The sequence below is a fragment of the Bubalus bubalis genome, chromosome 4 (genome assembly GCF_019923935.1).
Source record: "Bubalus bubalis isolate 160015118507 breed Murrah chromosome 4, NDDB_SH_1, whole genome shotgun sequence".
Classification (NCBI taxonomy): domain Eukaryota; kingdom Metazoa; phylum Chordata; class Mammalia; order Artiodactyla; family Bovidae; genus Bubalus; species Bubalus bubalis.
Genome location: NC_059160.1, coordinates 97,453,334 through 97,468,518, shown reverse-complemented (window position 1 = coordinate 97,468,518; position 15,185 = coordinate 97,453,334). Strand labels below are relative to the sequence as shown.

The window sequence follows — 15,185 nt, the reverse complement described above, 5'->3', positions numbered from 1 at the left end:
TATTCCAATTCTCAAAATGGTTGGATTTTCAGTTCCAGACAAAATGAAACAGCTACATTTCTCTATTCTTCCTGTAAGTACAGCTGAAATCTCTAGGCATTATATAAAACACAAGAAAAATAAAAAGCTGAAAGCTAAAGAGAAGAAGGCAGACCAGTTAAGGTCTCAGGAGCCTTGACTGAGACAGTGGTGAGTACTGTGGGTTTTCTTTTCACTTCATATATTCTGGACTGTGTGCTGGCAAAGCCAGCAACCTGAAAACTTCAGTGGACACTTACTAAAAAAGCCCTAAGAAAAGTCTTCTCTAGCCACTTGAGCTGAAAATCTGATGTGTTATATGCTGGTCATTACCAAGTGCCTTCAGTGGGTACTAAGGATGGACGTCAGATTAGAAAGAGATAAAGAGTAAACAAAGAATATGCTTTGGCAATGTGATATACTAAATAGTCTAAACAACTGTCCTAATGAGAACAAATGATAGATCACATTATGTATTACCCATAATGTATACATTATAGACTGAATGTCTGTATACCCTCAAAATTCATGTTGAAATCTTAACCTCCAATGTGATGGGGCCTTTGGGAGATAAGATTAAGTCATGAGGATGCAGTCCTAATGAATGGAATAGGTATCCTTATAATAGAGACCCCAGAGAGCTCTCTTGCCCCTTCTGCCATGTGAGGATGGCCTTCTTTATCCAGGAAGCAAACCCCATCAGACCTAGAATCTGCCAGACTTTTGAACATCCCAGCCTCCAGAACTGTGAGAAATGTTTATTGTTTAAGCTTGTCAGTACTTTTGTTATAATAGCCTGTATGTAGATACTATTTTATATATTATGATGTATAATAATATATAAAACAGAGAAGGCAATGGCACCCCACTCCAGTACTTTTGCCTAGAAAATCCCATGGACAGAGGAGCCTGGTAGGCTGCGGTCCATGGGGTCGCTAAAGTCGGACACGACTGAGCGACTTCACTTTCACTTTTCACTTTCATGCATTGGAGAAGGAAATGGCAACCCACTCCAGTGTTCTTGCCTGGAGAATCCCAGGGACGGGAAGCCTGGTGGGCTGCCGTCTATGGGCTGCACAGAGTCGGACACGACTGAAGCGACTTAGCAATATATAAAATGATATGAGTACCAAACCAGGGCACTGTTTTATTTCTGACTATTTCTTTAAAATCCTGGAGACCATGGTATTTCAAATTCCATTTAGATGGTTGCTAAGGGCACAATGTTAAAACCTAGAATTTGTTCAAAGTGGGAAGCCAACCTCAGGGTAAAAGGGAAAGATTAACACAAAAAGAGAAATTGAGAGACACAGTGAGAGGTTTCAACTGAAACCTTAACCAGTTAACACCTAGCACTGGGCATACGGAAAAAACAACCTCTGAGAATTCATAATCGCTAATAGCTCTCAATTAGGTTAATAGCTGGAATTTACACTTGTTGGTAATATGAAAAATTTCAAGTACGGAACTTAATTTAACAGAGTCCCAGGTTAGAGCCACCTCTAGAACAGTATTTGTATGCTGCTAGGAATAATTTATGTCATAGGTAAAAACCAAAGTTGCAGGAAAAGAGATAAGCTGAGAATGTGACAGAGAATGGAATCCAAAGCACAAGAGAAAGGACTGAAATTAGACAGGAAGAGAGAGCTGTCTTCCATACACTGAAGTAATAAAGAGAATAGAGACTAAAGCATAGCTTTAGTGACAAAATGAGAACATTCTTCTAATGATTCCTTTTCTCTCAATGGGATAGAAGGTGACTGAGAGAAGAAGGAGGGAATAAGGTAAGACACACGAAAGGTTTGAGGACGAAGAAGAGAGTACAACTATCACAGTAGAAAAGGAGCCCTAATAAGAAAATGCAGGAGGATTACCAGGCACTGCTCATCACCACTGCAGGCTTTTTTGGGTTTGGTCTGAACGAGGTCAACAATTATTACTAAATTCGTTTCCAGGGTTACAATTGAGCTTTTTGAACTTGTCATAAACACAGTTTGGAATGTTTTCCTTAAACTTGCTCTTAATACAGTTCAACTGATCCCTTTCTTCTCACTCAGTCTTGTTAGATCTTATTATGGTTAATACGAAAGACAGATGGGCAAAAAGAGACAAAATACAGAGATGAGTGGTAAAAGACGTACACAGAAACATGCACACAACAGACTCGCCAACCAAGAGATGGGGAAGAGCGGGAAACAGGGAACTGGGCACAGCTGGGCCCAGAGAAAGGCAACCGACAAAAACTGTCAGATCAGAAATGCGAGTGTGTTCGTCTCTCAGGGGCAGAGTTATGGATGGTTTTTATGTTCTTCTCTCACCTAATCTCCTTTTCCTATAATGAGTATATATTATTCATTAAAAATGATAGTAATAAAGTAACTTCTATGGCTGACTTCTCAAAAAATTTGAGTTATTTTTTTAGACTTACTTTCTCCATTAATTTTTAAGAAGCTATCAAACATTCTTACAAATTATAAATGAAGACAAATAATGTAAAAGTTTTATAGCTTATCTAATTTTTCAGTAGCTTAGTTGTTCATGACAGTACAAACACATAAGTACTTACTAATTAATTGGTAATTCTTTACAAACAGATTTTTAAATCTTAAGTTCAAATGACTTTATTAAATAAAAGTTGTCAATATTATTTTTTAGTCTTAATATACACTTTTGCAGTCTCACAACTAAGCACTATTATCTACCTACAGTGTGGATCCAATTTGTAAGAAAGATTTATGAGATCTTTTGCTACAAAAGTTTAAATTACCAAATGTTACTCCAAACATTTGCTATTTTTCCTTAATACTGAAACTTATTGCCAAATGATTATTCTCATACCTCTGAAGAGCTTTCATTATTGACATCCACCGTGTTTATAGGAGCTGCTGATGAATCTAGATCTGAACCTTGAGAGCCAACTCTCCCAGGAGTCTGAAACACAAGCAGAAAAAGGCAAAGTAAATATCAACAATATATTCATAAACTGTTTAATAACTAAACAGTAATCAGGGCTAGCCTTACACATAAAATGAGATGTCCTCTCAACAACAACAAACAGCACTAAAGCTATCCTTTATTGAAGACTGAACCTAATCCTGGATCAATACCTCTATATGCATTCTCTCAGGCTTAGTCTTTTTAAATTAATAAAAAGTTTACCTTTATAAACTTTTTATTTTCATTGTGCTTTATCATCTTCACCTCACTTTCACAGAGTATCTTATTTAATCATAATGACATCCCTGAGAGATACAGGGAAAATGTTTTATCTATAGATGAGAAAACAGATTCAAAGCAGCTAGGGACCTCTCAAGATTGTACTGTTAATAAAAATCAGAAAGAAATTGAACTAAAATGCTGTAATTCTAATTCCTCTTGCATTGCTCTCCACTATATCAACTGAACTACAATGATTTGAGAGGAGCTAAAAAGATCAACACAGGTCACATTATCTAGTCACCCACCTATCTACTACCCATGCCAACCATTACCAATCTGTCTCCAATATTTAATATTCCACCATCAAAGATACAGTTTGGAGGGTTAAAGGTCTTTTTTCCTCCTGCAACATTTTTATTCATTATACTTACGTATGACCTTAAAGGAACTGGAAATCTACTAAAACATCAGGTAAAAGACAGATTCAGAGTACAAGAACTGACTCAATAATCCTTATCAAAAAACAGTGAGTGCAAACTATCATTATTCTCACCATATGCAAGAGAGAATAAATGTGTGGAAATTAAGTTACTTGCTCCAAGACACATGACAAGTAAGTGGGGGAAAAAAAATCCCTCACAAGAGAGATGAGCCCCCAAAACACCTGGTTTTGAAAAACCATGTGAAGTATGTCCAGGAAAACTAAGAACTACAGGGAATAGAAAACCTACTCTTAAAGGACTTGCATACAGATTGACTTGACCTGAAAATCAGGGCAAAAAACCCCAGACTGAAAAGTGCGTGGACCACACAGATTCAAAGGGGGGCGGGGCGGGGTGGGGTGGGGGACACAGCTAACTGAATAGGTAAATAAAACAGCTAACAGGGAAAAAAGAAAAGTGTATGGACTATAGGTGAGGGGACTCACCTACTCATCTTGAAACATCTGCTGTAGAGAAAGGAACTAGCTGGAATGCTCCACAGGGTCTCTGAGTCACTGGAAAGAGCCATTCATGGGATCTCAGGCTGCCTTGCTATACTAACGCTGGCAGGCATCATACTGGAACCCTCCACCCAGCCTGTCAGCACCAGAGGGAGAACACTGCAGCTCGGCTTGGTCTCATAGCTGGCCAAGCAACGGCCCCGCCCACCAGCACCCCCACTGCAGCTGTGACCCACCACCCGCATGCATAGGAGACACCCCTTAAGCCCTCGGCTCTGGTGGCCAGGCAGGATTATGCTTCTGAGACCCACAGGACATCTCCTAAATAAGACCACTCCTTCTAGACTAGGAGAGACCGCTGATATACCTAATATACAGAAACAAACATAAAGACATAGGCAACATGAGGCGATAAAGATAGTCCAATCTACAGAGTAAGACAGAACCTCAAAAAAAGAACAATATGGAGATAAGCAATCTACCTGATAAGAAGTTCAAAAAAAATGGTCATAAAGACAACAGCCAAATACAGGTGAAGAAAAAATTAGCATTGTGAGAACTTCAACAAAGAGAAAACAGAAGTTACAACTGAAAAATATGCTACAGGGGTTCAACAGCAAACTGGATTAAGCAGAAAAACATATCAGCCAGCAGGAAGGTAAGACAATGGGACTCACCCAGACAGAGCAGAGAAATGAAGATAGTATTCTAAAAAGTGAAGACACCTTACAGGGCCTTCAGGGCAACATCAAGCAGAATAACATTTGCATTATAGGGGGTACAAGAAAGAAAAGAAAGAAAGGGACAGAAAACCTATTTAAAGAAACAGTTGCTAAAAACATCCTTAACGGGGAAGGAAACAGATATCCAGGTCCAGGAAGAATCCTCCAAATAAGATGAACCCAATGAGACACATACAAGACACACCATAATTAAAACTGTAAAAGGAATCAAGAGAGAATCCTAAAAGCAACAAGACAAAAACATTGTCATGTACAAGGGAAACCCTATAATACTATAGCAGATTTTTCAGTAGAGTCTCTAAAGGCAGAAGGGAGTGACATATCATATTCAAAGTGCTAAGAGAAAAAAAGCTTCCAACCAAGAATTCTCTACCTGAGGACATCCCTGGCAGTCCAGTGGTTAAGACTCTGTGCTTCCAATGCAAGGGGCGATGGTTCGATCCCTGGTCAGGGAACTAAGATCATACAAGCTGCCCAGCACAGCCAAAAAAAAGAATTCTCTACCCAGCAAAGTTTTCATTCAGAATTGAAGGAGATCAAGAAAACTCTTGATGAGCAAAAACTATATGTGTTCATCACCACTGAACTGATCTAACAAGAAATATTAATGGGACTTCTTTAAGGTGAAAAGAAATGGCACTAATTAATTTTTTAAAAAAATGAAAGTAAAAAAAAAAACAAAACTCACTGCTAAAGGTAAATATGATAAAGGTAGAGGATCAATGACTTATAAAGCAAGCACAAAGGTTAAAAGACGAAAGTACTACAACAACTAAAATTACACTAATTGGTTAAAAGATGCATAAAAAGAAATAAAATGTGTCATCAAAAGTATAAAACATCAGGACAGAGTAAAAGACAAAGCTTTGGAATGATTTCTAATTTAAGTTGCCAGCAACTTAGAACAGGCTACTACTTACATAGAATATCATAGGTGAACCTTACAGTAACCACTAGGGAAAAACTTACAGAAAATATACAAAAGAAAATTAAACAAGAATCTAAACATGACACGGAAAAAAAAAAAAAATTCACACCATAACACGAAAAGAGAGAAGAAAGGAAGAACGGTTAGGAACTATAAAAACAGCCAGAGAACAACTAACAAAATGGCAATAAGCACATGATTATCAGTAATTACCTTAAAGGTAAGTGGACTAAATTCAGTACAGTCTTACATCAAGAAATAAGAAATCCCCAATACGCAATCTAGCCTTACACCTAAAGAAACTAGAAAGGAACAAACAAAGCCCAAAATTGGTAGAAGGAAGGAAATAAAGGAGAGAAATAAAATAGAGATTAAACATACACACACACAAACACGTACACACACACAAACACGTACACTATAAAAGATCAATGAAACTAATCTGGCTGGTTGAAAAGATTTAAAAAAAAAAACAAACTGCCAAACATTTAGCTAAACTCACCAGGGGAAAAAAGAGGACTCAATTAAGATCAGAGATGAAAGAAGAGATGTTACAACTAACACAGAGAAACACAAAGGATTTCTTATATGAATATACTCCAACAAACTGGACAACCTAAAACATATGGATACATTCCTAAAAACACAGTCTTCAAGACTAAATCATGAAGAAATAGAAAATCTGAATAGACCAATTACTACTAAAGAGATTTTGAAACAGCAATCAAAAATCTCCCAAAAAACCAAAGCCCAGAGCAGACAGCTTCACTAATGAATTACACAAAATATTCAAAGAATACCTATCCTTCTCAAATTCTTCCCAAAAACTGAAAAGCAGGGAAGCCTTCCAAACACATCCTATGAACCCAGCATTAATGAAAACCAGTCAAGGAAACCACAAAAAAATAAAAATAAAAAATAACAGGCCCAATATCCTTGATGAAAACAGATGCAAAAATCCTCAACAAAATATTAGCAAACTGAATCCAACAATACATTAAAAGAAGCATACATCATAATTAAGCAAAATTTATTCCAGGGATCCAAGGATGGCTCAACATCCACAAAATCAATATGATACATCACATTAACAAAATTAAAGATAAAAATTATATGGTCATCTCAATAGAAGCAGAAAAATCATTTGACAAAATTCAACATCAATTTATGATAAAACGCTCAACAAAGTGGGTACAGAAGAAACATAATAAAGGCCATATATGACAAACACACAGCTAATATCACACTAAACAGTGAAAACTGAAACCTTTCCCTCTTAAGATCAGGAAACAAGACAAGGATGCCCACTACCACCACATTTTTTCAACAAAGCACGGGAATTCCTAGCCAAAGCAATTAGGCAAGAAAGAAAAAGAACAGGAAATAACAAACTTCCAAATCAGAAAGTAAAACTGGCACACTATTTGCAGATGACATGATACATAAAGAAAACCCTAAAGATTACACACACACACACACACACACACAGTTGTCACTAATAAACAAAATAAATGAATTCAGTGAAGTCACAGAGTACAAAATCAACATACAGAGAAATCTGTGGGCATATCTAGGCCAATAATGAACTATCAGGAAGAAAAATTAAGAAAACAATCCCATGTATGACTGCACCAAAAATAATAAAATACCTAAGAATAAATTCAACCAAGGAGGTGAAAGACTTCGCACAATGAAAACTATAAGCCACTGATGGGGCTTCCCTGGAGGCTCAGTGGTAAAGAATCCACCCGTCAATGCAGGAGACACGGGGAGGACCCCACATGCTGTGGAGCAGCTAGGCCCCTGGGCCGCAACTATCGAGCCTGTGCTCTGGATTCAGGAGCCGCACCTACTGAGACCACGTGCCGCAGCTACTCAACTCCGAGCGCCCTGAAGCCTGTGCTCTGCAACAAGAAGCCACCACAAGGAGAGGCCCACATACCGCAACAAGAGAAGCCAGTGCAGCGATCAAGACCCAGCACAGCCAAAAATAAATAAGTCATTTTTTAAAAGACACTGATGAATGAAGTTGAAGAAGACAAACAAATGGAAGGATATTTTAAACTCATGGACTGGAGAAACATTGTTTAAATATCCATATTCCCCACAGCAGTCTACAGATTCAATGCAATCTCTATCAAAACTCCCAATGGCATATTTCAAAAAACTAGAACAAATTATTCTAAAATGTATATGGAGCCCAAAAAAATTCCCCAATGGTCAAAATAATCCTGAAAAAGAAGAAAAAAGCTGGAGGTATCATGCTCCCTGGTTTCAAACTGTATTCTAAAGCTACCAAGTCTTCCCTGGTGGCTCAAATGGTAAAGAATCTGCCTACAATGCAGAAGACCCGCGTTCGATCCCCAGATTAGGAAGATCCCCTGGAGAAGGGAATGGTATCCACTCTTATATTCCTGCTTGGAGAATTTCGTGGACAGAGGAGCTCGGTAGGCTATAGTCCATGGGGTCACAAAGAGCTGAATACAACTGAGCAACAAACACACATAAAGCTACAGTAATAAAAACACATATAAAGCTACAGTAATAAAAACAGTATGTACCAGCAAAAACAGACACAGAGATCAATGAAAGAATTGAGAGCATAAAAATGTAAACCTACACATGTACAATTAATTTATGAAAAAGAAGCAAAGAACATACCATGGAGAAAATACCATGGAGAAAAGACAGTAGGTTCAATAACGGTGCTGGGGAAAATGGACTGCCACATGCAAAAGAATGAAACAATTAACTCAAAAGGGATTAAAGACTTGAATGTAAGACCTGAAACCATGGAATTTCTAGAAGAAAACTTTAGACATCAGTCTTAGCAATATTTTTGTGGCTCTGACTCCCAAGGCAAGGGAAAGAAAAGCAAAAATAAAAGGGACTATATCAAATTAAAAAGTTTCTGCACAGCAAAGGAAACCATCATCAAAACAAAAAGGCAACCTACTGAATGGGGAAAGATATTTGCAAATCATATATCCAATAAGGGGTTAATATCTGAAATCTACAAAGAACGTGCACAACTCAACAATGTCAGAGAATCTGAACAGACACACAGATGGCCAAGAGGCACATGAAAGGATGCTCACTATCACTAATTATTAGGGAAATGGAACTCAAGACCACAGTGACATAACAGCTCACACCTATCAGAAAAGACAAGAAGTAAATGTCTGAGAGACTGAGGAGAAAAAGGAATGCTGCAAACTAGCGGTGGGACTATAAATTGGTGCAGCCACTATGAAAAGCGGTATGGAGGGTCTTCAAAACATTAAGACTAAAAACTACCAGTATGACCCAGTTATTCCACTCTGTGTATGTATAAAAAAAAAAAAAAAAAAAAAACCCTGATTCAAAGAAGATCCACACACCTCTATACATTACAGCATTATTTGCAATAGCCAAGATATTTAAAAACCTACATGTCCATTAAAGGATGAACGGATAAAGATGATGTGGCATACACAGACACACACACTGGACTACTAAGCCACTTTTTTAAAAAAATGAAACTTTGCCCATTTGTAAATGAAGTCACTCAGAAAAAGACAAACACCGTATGATTTTGCTCATACATGGAATCTAAAAAAACAAACAAATGAACAAATAAAAACTAAAACTCAAAGATACCGAGAACAGATTAGTGGTTACCACAGCAAGGGGACTGGGAGGTGGGCAAAACAGGTGAAGGGGATCGACTGTAGGGTGATGGGCAGCAACTATACTTGTGGTGTGATCCCCTGTAGTGTACACAGACGTCAAATTTCAATGCTATACACTTCAAACTTATGTAATTTTTAAATTTTTTAAGTGAAAAATTACAAGCTAACTGTTCAAAACAAGGAACAGGTTAACTAAATTGTGACATACCAACTCAACAAACCTAACAATTAAAAATTACAAGGATGGGGGGCTTCCCTGATGGTCCAGTGGTTAAGACTCCAAGCTTCCTCTGCAGGAGGCATGGTGGGCTCAATCCCTGGTTGCGGAACTAGGGTCCCACATGCTATGTAGCATGGTGAAAAAAATTTTTCAGTGACAGGGTGAAGACTATATAAAGAAATTACAGTGTATGTGATATAATGTTGAATTTGTAAGAGGGGAAAAATACAAAGTTTGGATATATTATGATTATGGTTTCAATTATGTAAAGATAAACACAGAGACTGAAAGGTCATAAGAGACTGATGTGTTTTATGTCAGGGCTATATTTGTTATTACTGCTTTTCCCCTATGTAACTGAAAGGATAAGATCTGTATTGATGATTTAATTAACCAGCTGCCCATCTCCTCATTAGTGTAGTCATTTTTTTTTAATTTTCAGATTTTTTTAAAGTGAAAAATATTGGGGCTTGTAAAAAGATCCAGATAATTATAATTAGCAAACACCTATCACTAATGCTTAGTGCCACCAGCCACAGATCAAATTTTGAAAACATGGGGGAAAAAGTTTATATGGTATTTAAAGTATTTATTTCAACCAAATAAGAATAGATGCCTGTAGTATATCTGGCTACTCTAGGTTGTTGATAATATAAAAATAATTCCTACTACCAGCAAGTATAAGATCAACAAAAAAGCATCAGTCTCTACAAAAACTAATTTCAAAAATCACATACAGGGTTTTGAAAAAAGTGAAAGTCACTCAGTCCTATCCAACTCTTTGCGACCCTCTAACCCTTTGAAATTCTCCATGGAATTCTCCAGGCCAGAATACTGGAGCAGGTAGCCTTTCCCTTCTCCAGATCTTTCCAACCCAGGGACCAAATCCAGGTCTCCCACATTACAGGTGGATTCTTTACCAGCTGAGCCAGGAGGGAAGCCCTAAGAACATCATTTAACTGGGGGGTGAAAAAGTTATTTTTTACTGTATGCAATACCTTGAAAGGTATTACTATCATAGAAGTTTTAACATGAAGTTTCTTTGAAATTCATATTTTATCTATTTCAGACTAGTTGTTTATTGAAAATAACTACACTGCTGCAATCCAAAGCAACCAATAATTACGTCTTCTAGTTATGACTGAAAATCTAATAGCAAAGAAAAACAGAATCGAAAACACCTAGGAGTATATAAGAAACATCTATTTTGTAGATGGATGACAAAAGTTGCCGGGGTCCAGCCCCGGCTGATCCAGGGTATTCGAAGCGGGGACGGCGTCGGCGACCTATTTAATTATTTATTCATCAAAGATATAAAGAGTAATAGAATGAGGATAGCTCAGTAGGAAAATTCAGTGGAGAAAAGAGGCTGAGTAGCTTGGTTTACGTGGGGGACCAATAAAACTTCAAGACAAGAAGCTTGCACCACTTACATAGGCCACAGGCGTCCTTCCGTTCTCCCAAAGGAGAGGAGACACTGAGGCCTCCCCGGTCAGATCTTAGAAGCCCAGGCAAAATTAGTAAGCTTGGTGGGTTCCGCGCTCCAGATGGAGACTCAACCAGAGTGAGAGAGAGAGAGAGACATGGGGAGACCAGTATTTCGTGAAACTGATCCCAATTCTTTATTTTCCATGGTCTACTTTTATACACTGAGATGTTATGCAAAAGTCACGTGGGGTCAGCAGTCCTGACTTTTATCAAAGTCAGGTGCTTCATACAAATGTATACAGAGATCTTAGGGGTGTTACATCATCTTCTGGCCAGGGGGCCTGCTGACAATTTATGACCCTCTCCTTGTGACAGCGGTCAGTCAACCAGGACACTTATTTCTCCAGGGGTGATTATTCTTAAAACAGACGCCACCCAAATAAAGTTACATTCCTATAGGGTGAGGGTGTAGTGGGTTTTAGTTAAGGAAAGAATTTACTTAGCCTAAGGTCTAATGTGATTTATATCAAAGGTTAATACTTATTTCTTCTATATATTCATTAATGTGTATAAGGGCAGGGGATATGGAGACTTAGCAACAAGCATTGGCTCAACAAATGAAAAACCCTTCACCAATACAATTTCTAATCAGCCCATTATACTTATGGTTTTCTAACTTTTCTAAGGAACCTGTTTTTAGAAGGTTTAAAGCATCTCGTGCCTCTCACAGTTGGGAGGCTGTGAGCAATCATATGTGGCCGGACGAGCCTGTCAGGCAGGCTAGAGAACCTTCAGAGGAGTTTGTAGGTTGAAACATTCCTATCACACCCAGGAATTATTATTAACTGGAGCTCTAAGTTAACTCCTTCTCCGAAAGAGGTGGTGGGGGACAGCCCCCCGTAAAGTCAGAGGTGTAGGTGAGAGCACAAAGTAGTAAAGTAGGCAGGCTCTGGTCATGGGGGTAGATGCTCAAGGATTTCCAGGGGGACTCCTGAGGCTCGATCCCGCTTTTGCGTATGTCGAGCCTCCTTCCTCATGACCTTTGCCACGGGCGGAGTACCTCACTCTGGCCCCCAACAAAAAGTTTTTCTAATCTCTGGTGATACACTTAGTCAGAGCTTCCAAAATTCTCTCCCTACATCTGACTCCCCCAATCGCAACCCTGCTATATATGACTTCATTCCAGAGAAGTTCAAGAGGGCAAGAATTTCATTGAGAACATAACAGTTGTACAACCTAATTGCTACTAAAAATAAAGAACCATATCTCTAAAATTTATCTATCTTCAAAGCACTAAAATCAAGTAAAAGGATAACTAGTCTTTGCACACAGAAGAGATGTATTAAATGCTGAATTTAAAGTAAATGCACAAGCCACACCTCTCTAGCTGAAACTAGACTGGAAGCAAGGCAAACCAGCTAAGGCTGACTTGATAACACATTAATTGCTGGGAAAAGCTGAGTTGACTAGAAATAAATTACTGCTTTTACAAAAGTCTTTGAAAAAAATGTAGGATACTAAATACACCTTATACTTAGCAAAATTATTTCTGAAACTGGAAAGGATACAAGTATTAGAAATTAAATGACATAACCACCTCAAAACCTTGGAGACTTCTAAGACATCTGTAAGAATTTCTTACAAAATGCACCTTTCAGCATTGATTTTGTCATTTTATTTCACCCTCTGCTTATCATAAAGACCAATTAGGAAAATTTTCACAAATTCAAAAACTCTGAAAAGCCATCTACTATATTCAGACTGTAAGAAGTGCTTTTTAAATACATTACCTGATGCTTGTACTATAAATGGATAATCAAGAGATTCCTTAGGGCCCTCATTACCTCTTTACTATTAAGAGGTAAGAACTTAGCACATACAGATAAACTGAGAAGGTATAATTTCTTTTTATTTCATGAAGAGCACTCCAGCACTTCACAGGGAATATTCATGCTCAATCTCTTAGCACCATTCATTGCTAGGAGACCTCATTTACTCCCTTAATTTTAATTTTCCTCCAATGCAGCCAAAAATAAAATTTTATTAAATAAAGCTAATCAAGATTAGATTTATTTATATAAGTCTATATAATATTAGATTTATATCTAATATATCTAATCTATATAATAATATATAATATAATGTAAGATTTATATAATTTATATAAATCTATATTTTATTTATATAAAATATTCATATATTTTCCTATCTTGCTGCTGCTGCTGCTAAGTCACTTCAGTCGTGTCCAACTCTGTGTGACCCCATGGACAGCAGCCCACCAGGCTCCCCCGTCCCCGGGATTCTCCAGGCAAGAACACTGGAGTAGGTTGCCATTTCCTTCTCCAATGCATGAAAGTGAAAAGTGAAAGTGAAGTCACTCAGTCATGTCCGACTCTTGCTAAATATCTCTAAACATCTCAAGTCATTTTATTCAAAATCAAATTCGCTATCTTTTCTCACAACTTTTTATCTATTTGCATTCCCTACCCAAAATTACAGAAAAATCACACACCCATCTTGCTTAAATTCAAAGCACTACCCTTAGGTTCCTCTCTTCCCTAACCTTCACAGCCAATCACTAAGTTAATTCAATCACCTACACAAATTTTAATCTATCCTTTCTTCATCTTGTCATCAACTCAGTTCAGGATGTCATCATCTCTCTCCTGGACTATTAAAGAAACTTAATTTAACACCCTGTATCTCTATACCACATTTCCAGTTGCTTTCTGATTTCCCAAAAGACCTCAAATGAATCATATCCAAAATCAAACCACTACCTCAACCCTTTACCACCCCAGAAAAAAAGTTTTCTTTTCCTCCTATATTCTCTAGCTTAGTTAACAATAATCCTCATTTATTTAATACCTTGGCTAAAGTCTAACTGAACTCAAATTGATATTTATACACCAATGTTCACAGAAGCATTATTCACAACAACTAAAATGGGTAAACAAAAAAAAAAGTCAAAAAACCCAAAAGCCCACCAATGGATGTATGGACAAACAAAATGTGGTATATAAATAAAACAATATTATTTAGCCTTTCAAAGGGATGAAATTCTATACACGCTACAACATGGATGAATACAGGAAGCATTCAGTTCAGTTCCATTGCTCAGTTGTGTTTGACTGTTTGCAACCCCATGAATCGCAGCTCTCCAGGCCTCCCTGTCCATCACCAACTCCCAGAATTTACCCAAATTCATGTCCATCGAGTCGGTGATGCCATCCAGCCATCTCATCCTCTGTTGCCCCCTTCTCCTCCTGCCCCCAATCCCTCCCAGCATCAGGGTCTTTTCCAATGAGTCAACTCTTCACATGAGGTGGCCAAAGTACTGGAGTTTCAGCTTTAGCATCATTCCTTCCAAAGAAATCCTAGGGCTGATCTCCTTCAGAATGGACTGGTGGGATCTCCTTGCAGTCCAAGGGATTCTCAAGAGTCTTCTCCAACACCACAGTTCAAAAGCAGCAATTCTTCGATGCTAGCTTTCTTCACAGTCCAACTCTCACATCCATACATGACCACAGGAAAAACCATAGCCTTGACTAGATGGACCTTTGTTGGCAAAGTAATGTCTCTGCTTTTGAATATGCTATCTAGGTTGGTCATAACTTTCCTTCCAAGGAGTAAGCGTCTTTTAATTTCATGGCTGCAGTCACCATCTGCAGTGATTTTGGAGCCCAGAAAAATAAAGTCAGCCACTGTTTTCACTGTTTCCCCATCTATTTGCCATGAAGTGATGAGACTGGATGCCATGATCTTAGTTTTCTGAATGTTGAGTTTTAAGCAGGAAGCATTAGGCTAAATGAAATAAGCCAGACACAAAAGGACCAATATGTATGACTCTACTAATATGAGTACCTAGAATAATCAAATTCATAGGGCTAGAAAGTAAAATAATGACTACCAGAGGCTAGGGTAGGGGGAATAATGGTAGAGTTTCAGTTTGGGAATGATAAAAACATTCTGGAAATAGACAGGTGTAATGGTTGCACAACAATATGAATGTACTTAATTCCACTAAACTGTACACTTTAAAACGATAAAAATGCTAAAGTTTATGTTACCACAA

General features: G+C 37.8%; 1 protein-coding gene across 4 annotated transcripts in view; it reads right to left on the bottom strand.

The window, feature by feature from the left end:
- The window catches only part of EEA1 (early endosome antigen 1), a 220,141-nt gene that overhangs the window by 89,950 nt on the left and 115,006 nt on the right, over positions 1–15,185 (bottom strand). For all 4 annotated transcript variants that reach the window (XM_044941831.1, XM_044941832.1, XM_006053789.4 and 1 more), the window contains exon 2: positions 2,857–2,949. Coding sequence is in view for 2 of the 4 variants with exons in the window: in XM_006053789.4 (XP_006053851.2) it covers positions 2,857–2,949 (93 nt within the window). In the remaining 2 variants the exon portion in view is untranslated. The remainder of the gene's footprint in view (positions 1–2,856; positions 2,950–15,185) is intronic.